The following is a 16186-nucleotide window of genomic DNA, read 5'->3' on the forward strand; positions in this document are numbered from 1 at the left end:
TGGCCGGCGCTCGCCCCCGCCCCTCGCGCCGCGCTGCGGCGCTTCCCCCGAGCTCGCGACCGCCCGCCGCCGGAACGCGCGTGGCCGCCTATAAAAGAGGCGGGGCGCGCGCGTCGCCGCCACTACCCGCTGCGGAGCGAACAGGGAGGAACGGAGGCCGCTGAGCCCCGTCGGTTCCTCCAGCACCCCCGGCCCGACGCACCCACTGCCCCCACCCCCAGGAGCCGGTGAGAGGGGGAGCGGGCGAACTCAGGGCGGGAGCGAGGCCCGAGGGCGGCCGACCCCTGGGCGGGGAGCCGGACGGCCCCTGGGGCAGGGCGGGGCCAGCGCGCGGACAGGTGAGCCCGGCCGGCCTGGCTGCTCCCTCCGTCGGGCGGGGAACCGGGCTAGCCGGCCGCGACCGGCTTGTGGTGCGTGGGCTGCTGAGGAGCTGCCGGGCCGAGCCTGGGCGCCGGCCGCTGGAATGTCATTGACTGGGCGGAGGGGGCGGCGAGGCCGCCGGGTCCTTCCCCGCAGCCCAGCCTGGCTGCGGCCCCGCCCTGCTCCATCCGGCTGCGGCAGGTGGGGCGGGGGCTTCCTGGTCCGGATCGTTTCTCCAACCCCCTCTCCGCAGAGCGCGCTTCCCCCACCGCCCGCAATCCCTTCCCTCAGTGGGGAGCGACTTGTGCAGCTCCTTTTCTCAAATCCCCACCAGCAATGCCGGCCCAGCCCTTGAAGGAGAAAAATCCGGGAGTAAAGGGCTCTTTGACCTTAATTTCATCCTGTGTGGCGGTTCTTGGCCTTCTCTGGACGGAGAGGTCCGAGACCGGCCATCTCCGTTTCTTATCTGTAATAAACATATTTTTCTTTCCCAACTGTGATTTGCGTGTAAATAGCAGGTAGGTGCGGCGCTTGCTTTGTATGCGACCCAAACTGAATAACTTAATAGCTTAGAGTTCTTTTTTTTTTTCTTGCCCCGAGACCGGGTCTTTCGAGTCAAGGACATAATTATTATTTGTCAAAAATTTTACAGCCATGCCGGTGTTGAATGATAGAGCAGCCTTTTGTTTGAAAGCAGTCCCTGCGAATTTCATTAGATGCTTCCCAAAGAAAATTGCTTTTAAAAGTCTCTGAGGGACTGGGTTAAAATGTATTTTAAACAAAGGGCTTGTCAAGGTTAAGGGTTGAATATGTTTTAAATTAAAAGCTTGAATAGCTCAGGAAGCTGGGTTGAGATGATGCTTGAACTGCCCAACACCTTGTCAAATCTCTTTTGTATAATAGATCCTAAACTATGTAGGCCCTTTGTTCTGTCTTCATCATGGCATATTAGAAAAACTTACCATGATGGCTGTTAGGGAAGAAGAGAAGAGAGACCATATGAAATATTTTCAGAATGTGTTGAGAAATTGCGTCGTCATAGCAATTGGACTTAACTAAAACAGAATGTGTCAAAGATGGAAGAGTGGGAGTGTCTGCAGCCAGGAAACAGAAAACCTGAAGAAAAGCGGTGGGAACACTCAGCTGTATGAAGCCATCGAGCCAGGGTTCCAACTCATCAGACTAGTCATGTATTTTCCCTTTTGTCTGCAGCTAATGTCAGCTTTTGAAAGGTCAAATTGAAGTCCGAGTTTCAAAAATGTGCTGCAGGAAAATAAAAACGGGCTGCAGTAAGGGCCTCTGTGCAGGAAATTAACAGTAAGCCTTTTTTAGTAACTGGGCCAATATTACTCAAAGGGACCCTCAAAGTGTGTTAGCTGTTATCCAGGGACCTAGATGGAGAGCCGAGACTCAGAAGATGGATTTGCTCTCTGCTGGACAGGTGTGAGGCAGACCTGCAGTAAACGGTCAGCTGGGGAACATTCTCCGATATGCTTTTGGTCTTTGGCAGGGCGTTTGTAGGAATTGAATAATTAGCAACCTGATACGTCACAGGCTCACAATATGAGCTTGTCAAGCAATCTCATGAACAGGTTTAGGTGCGGAGAGCTGTTTTTAAGTATATCTTTTGGTTCCCTGGGTGAGACTTTCCTCTGCTCTTCCTTTACCCGCCTTCTTCCCTTGGGCGCGGGGGCGGCGGTGGGGGGGGGGCGGCTGCAGATGCTGAGAAGTGGGTGTCAGGAGTAGTCCACAGTCCTGTCATTGCTGAACCTGCACTAAGGACAGTGGGCACGAATCCGGCCTTGTAATCAATCCTCCGTGGGCTACGCGAGGACTCTGCTAGTCGTGCGGTGGGTCTGCTGCAGCCCATCAGCTGTAGTTGGAGTAGGTAGAAGAATGCAGCACCCTGATGGCAAATGCCGACTCCAGGAATGCAGAGGAGGCCCACAGAACTGATCGCTTGGGGCCAGTGGGTAGAAGCAGCTGCGCTTGTATTTCCCTTCCACCGCTTTTGCATACTCCTCTTGTATGGGTTTTGAACAGAAATAGTATTTTGTGAAGGAAGTGTCCCAGTAAACTAGGCCCAAGGTCGATCTTTGTAGCTTGAGTTCGTTCTTGCTTCTGATGACTTCACGAAATTATGCTATTTTATTACTGAATGGAAGGGGGTACAGAAATCATCTAGTACTGGGAATCTCAGCTAATGTATCGGAACGTGGGTTGGGGGAGTGCACGTCTAGAAAAGGGATATTTAGTATTCAGGATTATTTGAAAATTGGGAAACTGAGACCCAGAAGAGGGTATGACATGGCCAAAGCAGCGCATCTGCTCAGACCAGAGAACCTTGGTTCTTTCTGCATTTTCAATTCCTGGTTTAGAAGCTCTGTAGAATGAGAAGGGCGCTGGGAAAATAGCTAAAATTTGATTTTTACCTGTATTCATATATTTTTAAAGACCTGTTGTCTTCATTGTGAAATTATCGTGTTCAGTTTGCCCTTAGAAGCTTGTTACCTTGCTCTTCGCCCTCCCTCTTCAGACGCCACATTCCTCCATCATGCTGTCATCATTTCGTAAACGCAGAGTCCAGGTATTTGACCAGCATGCGGGAAGTGTGTTACCTTTTCGGTTTTGCCTGGCTTGCAGTGAAGACACATGTGTCAAAGAGGTTGAATGATCCAAAGAGAGGGGGAAGAAACCCCTCCTGCATGACCTGTTAAGCAAATTGGTTAGGGTTTGGGCTTTTGTTTGTTTTCTTTGGTGTTACATGAACAAAAGTCTTAGTAGATTTATTCTAAAATTTCCAAAGCCTTTGTTTTTTTACCTTCCTCTCTTTAAGGCATGAATATATTAATTTCTTATCACCCTACTGGTGTCTGCATGTACTGTTTGCTAATTTTTTTGATTGATGGTTACTTGGTTCTTAAAAACCAAGGGACTAAACACATTATCTTAGATATTTAGAAAAAGTAATCTGAAAACATGTAAAAATAGTGTTTTTCAATTTGACAAGTATCGTAAACTTGGGTTTGTTTCCTGTTTCCATTGATTTACGTTTTTTTGCCACAATCCTTATAATGAAATGGAACTTGGATTTTCTTGTTTATAAAAAAGCTCACTACCCATGTTTTTATTTGTGTACAGTTTTTACGTGTTTGCTAAATTGGACCTTTTTCAGAAAGAAAAATGCTTAAAATTAATGTCTTGATATCCCATAAGCAGAAGTATAAGCTCTGCAAATTTCTAGTGATTATGGGTGATAAATCCGAGGCAAGCCCTTTTATAAATCAGGCTGGTTAATTGTTTAAACAAGGTTTATAAAAATGGGCACGTTATACCTTTTTCCTGTTTTGAATCTCAGTGACAATATTTTGCACTTAAACACCTCTCATCTGGATTTTACAGGTTATAAGAGGTAAGTAGCAGCAAGGTAGTGTTTGGGAGGCATTCAGGAGTAAGTTTTCTCAACCTTGCTTGGCGTTTCTGGATTTTGATGCAGTACAGTATGAATCTTTTGCTTCTTTAAGCTAAATCCCTGCTCACCTCCGCAGAATCCTGCTAACAAGTTGAAATGAATTAATCAATTTGAAGGCTGACGTGCAGATCTACAATCCTGATTGGAATGCGGTTTAAGCAAAAATATTTCTGTTTTTTCCATGGTTAAAATTCTTAATTTATATATCATTTACCTCTTTGCTTACCCTCAGGTCTACCACTAAAATCTGCAGCTGAGCTGGTTTTGACTTAATTCACTTAATCTGAGAATCAGTTGGCATCAGATTTTATGGTGCTCACCAATTCTTTGGTGCTTTGTTCTCGGGGAGCCCTTCCGCATCCGTGGATGTAGTTCTCCTGCTTTGGAAATGTAAAATGTGCTGGCTTTCTAAGCCGGGGAAAAAGGGCATTGTTGGTTCTGCACCTTTGGGCTCTGACTAAGCAACAAAAACAGAACTGATGGATGGTTCCTCTGACATTTTGCTCTGGGTGATCTTTATGAATTTTTCCATAGAGCCAAATGCTCTCTTCATCCTGTTAGTCCTGAAAATCCCTTTCCCTGCAAACAATGTATCTGAGTCCTGCCTGAGGTCTGAATTCATCTTGCAGTGTTCCAAACGCCCCTGTCTGCCACATTCAGCTCGCTAAGATGTCGGCACTCCCAGACCTTTGTTTCCAAATAGGCACTCCTCTTGTCTTCATGACAGTTTTACTGTCTTCTGAGGTTCCAGAGGGAAACTCTTGACTAGTGAATTCTTCCACTCTCCAAGATCTGCGTGAGGGTGTCCTAAGCTACTCACTCACTGCAGGTGCCAAGTGAGCAGAGTTGGAAGCATTTGACCTTTGGTTTGAAAGTGTGTGTCTCCACAGTCTTTTCTGTTGCTTAACAGTGTTCTTCCCACCCACTGCCTCTCCCCGCCCTCCGCAGACAGACACCTCCCCTTGCACAGTGGTCTTATAGCTTCTGTGGATGAGGGTAAGGCTTTAAAAACTTCCCTAAGTACATAGCAAGAACTGCCTCGGACAGCTGTCTGTTGGCAGTTGTCAAGAAGACAAAGATATTAATTAATGGCTGGCTTCTTTTGTAGGAATCATTTTCCATTGATAATGTGTATAAGTTGGGGTTGGTTATGAGGAGTCATTCTCGTGCATGACTTTGGATTAAACCAGAACTTTCTAGCCGAGATTCATATCTTGGCTTTCTTCTCAGAGATCTAGCTGTATTGTAAGAATACGGACAAGTTCTTTTTATTTATTACAGTAGAGGACATAGCTGTAATTCCTGTTTTATCCTCTGTGCTCAATTCACATTACTTGCTGAATGATGCAGCTCACATTTTGATGCTGCATTGCAGCAGCATTTAAAAATAGCCAGTCTTCTCTAATAATTATTTGCCAAAATATGACCTTTTTTCTTCAGTTCCCTTAAATGGGAAGCTGTCCTTAAACAGAGAGTACATTTAGCCCTTCGTCTCCCCTCCTTCATTAGCCACAAACATAGACCTGATTGACAAAATCAGAGTTGAGATAAGCAGTCAGTTGATTGCTGTCCTGGAGTGTGGCTCCTTTGCGGTTTTTAGGCAGTCCGTGAATAGCTAGATAGGCTGGTATGGTTGGAGATTTTTTTTTTTATGGCACATTTCCCAAAGTCTTCCTCTCTAGCTCTCAAAAGGTGTTAATCCCGTTAAGGCTGGGAACAGCCCAGGGCATTCTTTGTGGAGTCCACCCTATCAGTCAGCTGCACATTTCTGGCCTGGGGTGGAGTTCTTGCAGTGTGCAGCAGCCTCGGGGAACACGGTGCACACAGGCAGAGTCCAGAAAATTCCACTAACTCTCACAGAGTTTTGGGTGAGAGGTCGTAGCACCTTTGGATGGCAGTAGTTCTTTGGAGATAGGAGATTTTCTCCTGTGTTTAATGTAGTCTGTGGAAATGAGCCATTTAGGAGCAAAGAGAAACTGGAACTTGTATAGAGACAGCTCCCTATCAGGAGAAGGGGTGGGGAGGAACTGCCGTTACCCTGTCATCCTTGGCTCCTGTAATCACGCAAATGAAAACTCTGAGTGCCCACAGCAGTGGGAGAGCACTGCTGACTTTCAGATGCCCAGCTCCCCGGAGACAGCCAGTTGTGACTTGGCCAAGCTCCCACCTACTGGCGTCAGCTGATCTACTGCAGGAAAGAAAAGTCCATTATTGCCTGACCAAAGCACTTGGTATAGAATTGACTTGTTCTACTTCACTGGGGTGACAAAGAGGGCCTTTTAGGTTGGTTAATTTCAGCAGGGCCTCGCTGGACTGTCTCCCTGGATTGGTAGGGTCAGATCAGCAAGCGCAGCCCAGGCCGAGGGGCTCGCTCAGGGGAACCTTTTCAGTATTATTATGTTGGGAATTCTTTTTTCATCAGAAAGGGCTGCTTCCGAATGTGATCGTTTAGAGATTTCCGTGGCAGCTAAAGGAAATGCAGTGAATCCTGTCATCTGGGGCGGCAGGACAAACGCCAGAGACATTCTAAAGACTGAGACATCTTGTAGAAAGGCACATACAGTGGAGCTGTTGTCATGCATAACTGGCTATACATTCCTTGGAAATTTTATAAGCAAGCGAATTAGACACACAGTTTCCTACTGTTTCTCCACCTAACTGTTTCCGGAGAGATGAGAACAAAGGAAGTATATAAATTATTCTTAACACCAATTGTTTACTAACTTTAAGAAGACTCAATCTTAAAAAAATTAATTTTGATTTTTTTTGATGATTCATATATGCTCCTTCCCGCTTTTTTCCCCCCCTCAAGTGGGGATGGAAAAGATAAGAGGTAGTAAAGGGAATTAATAAATAACTGAACAGCCTTTAATAAAGAGTGTGTCAGCTCCGATCATGTTAAAAATCACTGGTTCTAGCATGCTGGTCTGGGAACTGGAGCATCCTGGGTCACCCTAGCTCTACAACTTGCTTATTAGATGATCTTTTGTCTCCTGACCACTTAATAATGAAGTGACAGCAGTTTCTCTATTTCTAAGCTCAGAGTGTAATTGACTGTCTAAATGTGTGCTGAGTTCTGTGGTCAGAGAGTAAGATAAGGTCTCTTTTATAGTCCCTTAGGAACTCTAAATTCCCTAGAGAACTTACAAAAACGCAGGGAGAAAACAGTAATCACGTGGCAGAATGTGACCTGAAGTTGCTCTAAGGGGGCCAGAGAGGGAGTGAGGGCTTCTGATTCAGGGCTGCAGACAGGACAACGTAGTTGCTTTAGACTTGGAGGGGTTTGAATGGTATTAATGGTCGAGTTGGGAGTGGGGGAGAAGAGAACATTTCGGCCAGAGGGAACTTTCTGGTTTGGGAAGTGGACCTGCCCCGGGCCTGTAACTTGGGCTTGATGAGGGAGTTTGATGTAAGGTATGCCTGGAGCAGGTCACGCAGGTGAATGAGTGAATCGTAAATGTGGCCGGACCGGTAGGGATTCTTGTCAAGATCCCAAAGAGGCTGATGTCCTAGGGCGGCAGCGTAAACCAGAACGGCCCTGTTCTTAACAGACGTTTCCTTTGTCAAGGTTACCCTCAGTTTTTGGGTTTAAGGACTCTCTTGAAGCCCATTTTAAGAACAGAAACTATTTTTTTCAGACACAGCTATCTATGGATGATACAAAATTGTGCCTTCCTGAACTCGATTTCCCCAAGGTCCCACCCTGCCAGCATGAAAAGAGCGGTCCGGGTGCGGACCACCCAAGCTCAGTAATTCAGGTCTGGTCATTAGGTTGACGCCCCATGTTGTAGCTTCAGTCAGCACATTCCAGCTGTTCATTCAGCCACCAAATCTAGCTGTTACCTGGCCAGAATTCCAGTTTGACGATACAGAAATGAAACTGGGGTGGACTACTGAGCTCTCTCCACCCTTCACAGAGGAGCTCAGAGCTGCTTCTCCAGCACTCAAACAAACATTTGTTAATGACATCTGTCTGCTAGAAATCGGGATACAATTGGGACTTCCCTGGTGGTCCAGTGGTTAAGACTACGCCTTCCAATGTGGGGCATCAGGGAGCTAAGATCTTGTGGCCAAAAACCAAAATGGAGAACAGAAGCGACATTGTAACAAATTCTATAAAGACTTTAAAAATGGTCCACATTGGGCTTCCCTGGTGGCGCAGTGGTTGAGAGTCCGCCTGCCGATGCAGGGGACACGGGTTCATGCCCTGGACTGGGAAGATCCCACGTGCCGCGGAGCGGCTGGGCCCGTGAGCCATGACCGCTGGGCCTGCGCGTCTGGAGCCTGTGCTCCGCAACGGGAGAGGCCACAACAGTGAGAGGCCCGCATACCGCAAAAAAAAAAAGGTCCACATCAAAAAAATCTTTAAAAAGAAAAGAAAGAAATCGGGACACAACAACAAAGATTACATTGCTCAGTCTCATTATACCGTGAGAAGTATGTGCAAGTGCTTTGTAAATCTGCAGAAAAATGTGATTAAATCAGAGAAGGAGGGAGGGAAGGAGCCTTGAGGACAGCTTGGTAAGGAGGCCAGATCCCTGCAGCTTCCTCATTTCAGCTCCTATTGAGACATGAATGGGAGTTATCCGGACCGAGGAGAGACAGAACATTCTGGGCAAAGGAAGCCTGAGCAACTGACTTGGAGTCTTTAGAGAGAATCATGTGTTTGGGAAGAGAGTATTTCTCTGTGCCAGGAAGGTACGGGGCATGGGTGAGACATATCAGTCAGGTGTGCTGGGCCAGATTGGAAGGTTCAGCTAAAGAGGTAGATGCTTTCCTCTCTCAGAAGGGAGTGATGAAAGGTTTTAAAGCATGGGAATGACGTGGCAAAGAATATGTTTCTTGTTATAGTCAAACAGATACATTGGACTTTGTGGGAGAAAACCAATAAAGATAAATGGTTAATATGTGGAGAGTAATTTGGAAGGAATGGTGATAGGGCTAAAATCCCCTCACGTTCTCTCCCTAGGAATCTAGGTCTCTTCATAGAAAAGATAGGCCTCAGAGTTGGCTAGGTGCAGTCGATAACTTTTCTTGACACCTCTTAAAGCTGCTTTTCTCTCTGAAGAGGTGGAAACTTTACCCCGAGCTTAGCAGTGTTGTTTATCTCACAGCTGGATGGGGGCAGGGAGTGGGGGGCACACAGTGGCCTCCAGACCTAATCCTTAGCCAGCCTCTCCTTTCCCATCGGCTGGGCCAGGCGAACAGGGTAACGGGAAGAGCTGTCACATATGTTTCCTGGGCAGCACAGTTTTTATGTCTTGTATAAATTATGGAACAAGAGCTGGAGAGACCATAAGCTTATCTGGTCTGCTTTTTTACCGGGTCACAGACCCTTCTCTGTAGAACGTAATTTTAAAGTTAGAAGGGTCTTGGGACCATCTCATTTTCAACTGGTGTTTTCAGTCATTCTGGGTAATCGAGACACAGAGAGGGAAGGCAGCTCGTACAAGGTCACATGTTACTGACAAATTTACATGCTCTTTGTCATTAGTGTGTACCTATTTCCTTCTGTGCGTCCTTCCTTGGTTAGAGGATAAAATGGCTTATTCCTGAGAGAAGAGCAGGGAGCATATTCTGGGTTTGTCCCATAAATAGGTCAGATTTTCTTTTGACATTAAAGGTTGGTGAAACTGTCCAGATCTGAGAGTTTAAATTTGGGGTAGATTGAGTGCTATGGGTAAGTACCACCTACTCAATTAGCCTGTGTTTGTTGTTAACTGGAGCAGGTAAGAGTCAGGTAGGATAAATCTTTCACCACACCTTTTTTTTTTAAGATATGCTGTGATTTTCTTTTAATTCTGTGCATTCGGATGAAGCAAAGCCCGTTCATTGCCCAGCCTGAAGGAGATTGTAGGATTGACTTTTTGGGGTGACTGAGAAATCCACTACTTTAGGTAAATCCAATTGGATTTTGATGTTAAAGACTCAGTTACTGGGCTTCCCTGGTGGTGCAGTGGTTAGGAATCTGCCTGCCAATGCAGGGGACACAGGTTCGAGCCCTGGTCCGGGAAGATCCCACATGCCACGGAGCAACTAAGCCCGTGCGCCACAACTACTGAGCCTGCGCTCTAGAGCCTGCGAGCCACAACTACTGAAGCTCACGTGCCTCAACTACTGAAGCCTGCGCACCTAGAGCCCATGCTCCACATCAAGAGAAGCTACAGCAGTGAGAAATCCGCACGCCGCAACGAAGAGTAGCCCCCGCTCACCACAACTAGAGAAAGCCCACACGCAACAGTGAAAACCCAACGCAGCCCCCAAAAATAAATTAATTTAAAAAAAAAGACTCAAGTTACTTGATAATCATTCCCTTTTCTTCAGTGAATAACAGGCTGAGATCTAGAAAGGTAGAAAAGCTGAATTACGAATAAATGTTTTCGGGCTTCCCTGGTGGCACAGTGGTTGAGAGTCCGCCTGCCGATGCAGGGGACACGGGTTCGTGCCCCGGTCCGGGAAGATCCCACGTGCCGCGGAGCGGCTGGCCCCGTGAGCCATGGCCGCTGAGCCTGCGCGTCCGGAGCGTGTGCTCTGCAATGGGAGAGGCCGCAACGGGAGAGGCCCGCGTACCGCAAAAAAAAAAAAAAATAGAGTAAATGTTTTCTAATCTCCACACCATGAAATGCACAGACCAGATGAAAGGACTGTTGAATGGATTTCTCAGTAATTCTTTGAGCTCCAAAGTTGGTGTTTCCTTTGAATTCTCACGGCTCTGTAGAATTGACAGTTTAAACCATAGTTCTCCCCTTCACATTGCTCGCCTGGTCTCATTGCAGTGTTGGTGAGGCATCCTCTGAGGGGCCCACTTGGGCAGCCATTTTTTATGAGGGAATGGGGCCTGGGCTTCACTCTTAGCTCCTGAGAAGGGACCACTTTCAATTCATTTGTCTGCTCAGGCTCTCATAATTCTTTATTTCCTTCCAAGAGGCTAATGCCATTAAGTCTATTTTGGTGTCATGTGCTTACTTCAGGACTTTCTGTCTTTTCAGAAAATGGACCCAAGCGGGGTCAAAGTGCTGGAGACAGCAGAGGACATCCAGGAGAGGAGGCAGCAGGTCCTGGACAGATACCACCGCTTTAAGGAGCTTTCGACGCTTAGGCGCCAGAAGCTTGAAGATTCGTACCGATTCCAGTTTTTCCAAAGAGATGCTGAGGAGCTGGAGAAATGGATTCAGGAGAAACTGCAGATTGCATCTGATGAGAACTATAAAGACCCAACCAACCTGCAGGTGTGTCTGAGGTGCCTCCCAAAACTCCAGAGCTCAAATGTCTTGGCCCCGAATTTATACAGAGCTAATTATGACCTTGAGAGATTGAATGTAGATCAGACATAAGGAAGGACTAACTCACTATTCTGAAAAGCCCTTAGTGGTTGTATTAGTGAGCATGAATGTGGAATCCTGCAGGTTTTAATTTATCTTTTGCGGATGCTTTAAGCCGATGGTTCTCAACCCGCTGCCTTACAGCCATTGGTGATCCTTCATCATTTTTCAGGGAGGGTCTGGTTTGATCTCTTGGAATATGTGTTTTTGAGAAAGGTATGCTAACAGTGTTGTTGCTGGTGAAAATTTGTATAGCTGTTTAAAAAAAAAGCCTTTCTTCTTGTTGATTTTGGTGAAAGACTTTTTTTTAGCAAGTGGAACAGTGGTTGTACCCGTGGTTTTTTTACTACGCCAAAGTCGTCTGAGAAGAGAAAATGATGAACACTGGTTTAGGTACAGGCCCTGCCCAGCTCAGCATGTGAGTAAAGGGAGGTATTAAGAAATGCAATGTATCAAATCAATCAAAGAGTATGGTTTCTAAAGCAAGCTAAAAGAAGTCATATCATGAATGAATGTGAATGGATTCGTCAAAGATAAACACTACATGCTAAGCAGGCTCTCAGTATGGTTCTGTATTTCTAAAAGGGATTGGATGTCCATAAAGGCTCATTTCCTGATACTCAAGAAAATTACGATATTTTGTAGCATCTTTTGCTGTCTGCAAAGCTGTGGTCCTCGATGGCCAAGCTTTCAGAGGGCAAGTATGGATGCAGGCTGAGCATTTGAGTAATTGAACCGGTAGGGGGATGGTTGGGAGGCTGAGTGAGGCGTCCATAGAGAGAGGGAGTGGGATGCAGGAGGGGAGGAATAATAGGGAGCTGGGCGCAGAATGACGCGTGCCGAGGAGCACGTATGGCTCATTTCACGGTCCACCGACAGGGCAAGCTGCAGAAGCATCAAGCCTTTGAAGCTGAGGTGCAGGCCAACTCGGGAGCCATTGTGAAGCTGGATGAAACTGGCAACCTCATGATCTCAGAAGGGCACTTTGCATCTGAAACCATCAGGGTGAGTAAGAGCCGTGCCTGGTGTGGTTGGCCTTCCTCTGTGGTAGAGGAATGTGGATTCATGCTTACATGTAAATTTGGGTTCCTAAAAAGATAGATTTTTCTAGCCTTTTAAAGGAATTTGTGAAGTATCCTGATGGAGTTACCAACTCCTGCTTTTGTAATATGATGATTCAGTAGGTCTATAAACAAGCGTTTGTGTACTCAGTGAGGAAATTAATGTTCTTTTTGTAGAACAAATTAGGATGCAATTAGACTTTAAAGAAGACTGCATATATTAAACTTCTAACATTTTCAGATGGTAATTGGATGGGAGAGCATATTAGTGAAATTGGTGAATTTAGGGATTAGGACACAAAGATAAATAGGATTAATCACAGACACTATAAAGTTCTCTGTCGGAAAGCTTGCTCTCTGGATCTTGGTACCTTGCCCCAGGAGGGATTTACTGAGGTCTGGTCAGCAAGCCTGTTAAAGGTCCAGCTGTGAGGAATGACGTGTGGTACCTGTTGGTCGGTGACCGTGGCCATGTAGCTTACTTTGAAGCAGGAGTCCTCAGACTTGGCCTGGCTTGTTTGGGTGCCATTTGTCGAGGCTGGGGCAGTAATTGGTCTTTCTCTGTTTTGTTTCACATTTCCAATACCAAGGTATTAAGGGCAAACAAGCCTCTTTAGGATGAAGTGCGCATGCTTAGTCTCTCATAGCTGGATGCTCTCATCTATCTTTGATTTCCTTCTTATCTGTCTTTGTTCTTTGTCATCCAAAGTCTCGTTCCATTGAGGGACCAACCTTTTCAGTCCTTGACCTGTCAAGGCAGTCCCAAAGACTAAGATGAAAGCCACAGCTAGAAATGTCTCATCCTCTGCTGTTCCCTGAGATGCACAGTGGAACACCCACAGAGATTTCATTCCCTTAGGTTCTGGTCTAGTAAATACTTACTGTGTCTCTTTTGCTCTAATATACTCTGCAGTCTTACACTGAAGACTCGCAATTAGCCTTAAGCTTATTATTAATAATAAACTATTACTAGTAATGATTGTAAACAGGCAGTAAAAGTAAATTCTAAATGCTATATGCCAACTATTTAATTACTACATTCAACCCATGCAGGCAATATGATGCGTGTCTCTGCAATTAAATACAAAGACGTGGGACTTCCCTGGCGGTCCGGTGGTTAAGACTTTGTGCTTCCACTGCAGGGGGCATGGGTTTGATCCCTGGTTGGGGAACTGAGATCCGCATGCTGCGTGGCACGGCCAAGAAAGTACAAGGATGCATCTGCTCATTTCCCCACTCTTTTGTATATAGTCTTACTGTACATGAAATCAGCCCGAGTGCCGATTTGCTGATTCAGCTGCTCTGTATTAGTTTAACCAGGTTACAGACGGGGAAATATGAGAAATAGATCAAGTGTTTGTCTTTAGTAATTAATGTGGCGGAGGGAGACCCAAAGCTCTCTTCATTCCCCTCTTCCCTGTTTAGAGATCTTATTAAAGCAGCATTTGAGGGACTTCCCTGGTGGCACAGTGGTTAAGAATCCACCTGCCAATGCAGGGGACACGGGTTCAAGCCCTGGTCCAGGAAGATCCCACATGCCACAGAGCAACTAAGCCCGTGTGCCACAACTACTGAGCCTGCACTCTACAGCCTGTGAGCCACAACTCCTGAGCCCATGTGCCACAACTGCTGAAGCCCACGCGCTCTAGGGCCTGTGCTTCGCAACGAGAAGCCACTGCAGTGGGAAGCCCGCACACCACAACGAACAGTAGCCCCCGCTCGCCGCAACTAGAGAAAGCCTGCGCGCAGCAACAAAGACCCAACGCAGCCAAAAATAAATAAATTTATCCAAAAAAAAATTTTGAAACTACTGTTAGCTACTATTTGTTGAGAAGCTGTTAATAGCTATTTATGTGTGAACACTTTGCTAGGACTTTTACATACGTTCACTCTAATCTTCACAAGAAGCTTGCAAGGTCGCCATAGTATAGAAGGGTAGAAGCTGAGGCTCAGAGAAGTTTGAGCAACTTGCTCAGGTTCCCACAGCTAATAGGTGACAGAACTAGTGTTTCAATCTACTCCTTTCTTTAGTTACAGTTATTCACTTTATTTTCCCAGCCCGAGTTTCATTCCTGTCAGCTTTCTTTTCCCCCAACTGCTTCTCTGAAAGCTGCTGCTGCTTGCTCAGGCCCCTGCTGAGAACTTTGCCTGAGGCAGCCAGGATTCTCCTCCACCCTGCCCGCTGTCCACGCACTTCCTAAGCGCACCTGCCTCCCTGCCCACTCACGCTCTCAGACACCAGCAAGCTTGTGAAACTGGCCTCTGTCAAAACTGCAGTATTGACAAGAGGAGACATACTGGGAGTGGGAAAGTTGTTCCAGTCCTGGAACAGGCCTGGCCCCGGCTCTTCCCTCGAGGGTATGGAAATGAGATTTGTGAGAGACTGACGGCTGACTTGTAGGTGAGGATTTTCTTGAGCCTTCTGTGGCCTCATTTTAATTTGAGCAAAGGGGGGACTTCCCTGGCAGTCCAGTGGTTAAGACTCCACACTTTCACTGCAGGGGGCGCAGGTTCGATCCCTGGTTGGGGAACCAAGAGCCCGTATGCAGCGCGGTACGGCCAAAAAATTTTAAAAAAGCAAAGCGTTCTCCTTTAATCCCTGCGTCCGTGCCCCCAGGCCCCACGGCTGCCCCGTCTTGGTAAACTGACCTGGCCCAGTAACGCAGTAGCTTAGTTAGGCAGGCAGCATTAACGTAGAGGAAGGTGGGTGGGCTGTGAAGACTGATTGTGTCCTGGATAACCTGTCTGTCACCGGTTTAGACTTTCACACCGTACCGGACGGCGTGGCGCCCCATAGTGACCGCCACCCACATTGGCTCCCACATCCGAGTAGGTGGAGTATTGACTTGCTGTTGGTTGCCTTTTCCCCCTTGCCTGGGAATGCCTTTCACTTCCTTCTCAGTGGTGGACTCCGGTTTGAACCATCAGCGATGGAAGTGATTGTAGTGGTGGAAGTGAATTGTGTGAGCCTTTATTTTCCTCCCAGTGCTTTCTCCTTTCAAATGAACCACCAGTACTTGCTCCTAAGAGAATCCACCCATGTTGACTATCCCGTGGCTTTCAACTTTTCAGTTTGCGGGGAGTGGCATCTCAACGATGGGTGGATCCCAGGTGTCTCTCCTGGTAGTGTTTGTGTTTGTGTCACTTGTTTCTGTCTGTGTTATACAGAAACTCCCAGTATCTTGGGTAGGCATAATCAACACCTAGAGATTGGGTTAGAATGCCAGACTGCATTGCCTAAGCTTGAATTGATGATAATCCCTCTGGTTCCTGACGAGTCCTTACTAGGACTGTGCCGTGAGAACCCAAAATGCTGGGAAGTGACTGTTTGGGCCTGTGGCTGCCACCTGGGCGCAGCTTGATGTAAACCTCACTTGGGATGTACTGTGTGTACCACAAGCTGCATCTTTTCACGAAGCACCAAAACAGCTTCTGCCAGGAGTCCTCTTTGATAGCTGATTGTGTTTCAGGACCCCATCTTTTTACCTTTATACTAAGGTTTTCCTCTTTACTTGTGCCTCATAGTAATTTCTTTACACGTATGATGCCTATGGGACACCTTGTTTTCTCCCCTTTACCTCCGTGAATTCAGAACACACACTTAAGTGATTCCTGCTGCGGTTGCATGATCACACCTCATCTTTCCTTCCCCAGTAGTCTTATGATCTAGAAATCCCACTGTAATAATTTAACAGTTAATATAACTAAAAACATTACCTAAATACTTACCAAATAATGTGATATCAATAATAACTGATAATTACAAAATAATAGTAAATTCCTTGACATAAACTAGAATACATCTACCTACGAAAGGTCAGTTATTTTGTACTTTAAGACTTACCAAACCACTGTGAAGTGTATGCATTTTCCTCTTCTCAGTTAACTTTACAATTTCCCCTCAGTGTAGGGATTATCTGTCTTCTTAAAAAGACTTGTTCAGAGCTCTGTGAGGTTTCTAACTTGTTGGA

At 46.4% G+C, this 16186-nt stretch overlaps 1 protein-coding gene across 9 annotated transcripts in view; it reads left to right on the top strand.

The window, feature by feature from the left end:
- Window positions 1–73: 73 nt before the first annotated feature.
- SPTAN1 (spectrin alpha, non-erythrocytic 1) overlaps window positions 74–16186 on the top strand; it is a 60718-nt gene continuing 44605 nt past the window's right edge. For all 9 annotated transcript variants that reach the window (XM_019949186.3, XM_019949188.2, XM_019949187.3 and 6 more), the window contains exons 1-3: window positions 74–227; window positions 10822–11061; window positions 12034–12159. In XM_019949186.3, the coding sequence (XP_019804745.1) occupies window positions 10825–11061; window positions 12034–12159 (363 nt within the window). In that variant the 5' untranslated portion in view covers window positions 74–227; window positions 10822–10824. The remainder of the gene's footprint in view (window positions 228–10821; window positions 11062–12033; window positions 12160–16186) is intronic.

This window comes from Tursiops truncatus, chromosome 6, assembly GCF_011762595.2.
Source record: "Tursiops truncatus isolate mTurTru1 chromosome 6, mTurTru1.mat.Y, whole genome shotgun sequence".
NCBI classification, from domain to species: Eukaryota; Metazoa; Chordata; class Mammalia; order Artiodactyla; family Delphinidae; genus Tursiops; species Tursiops truncatus.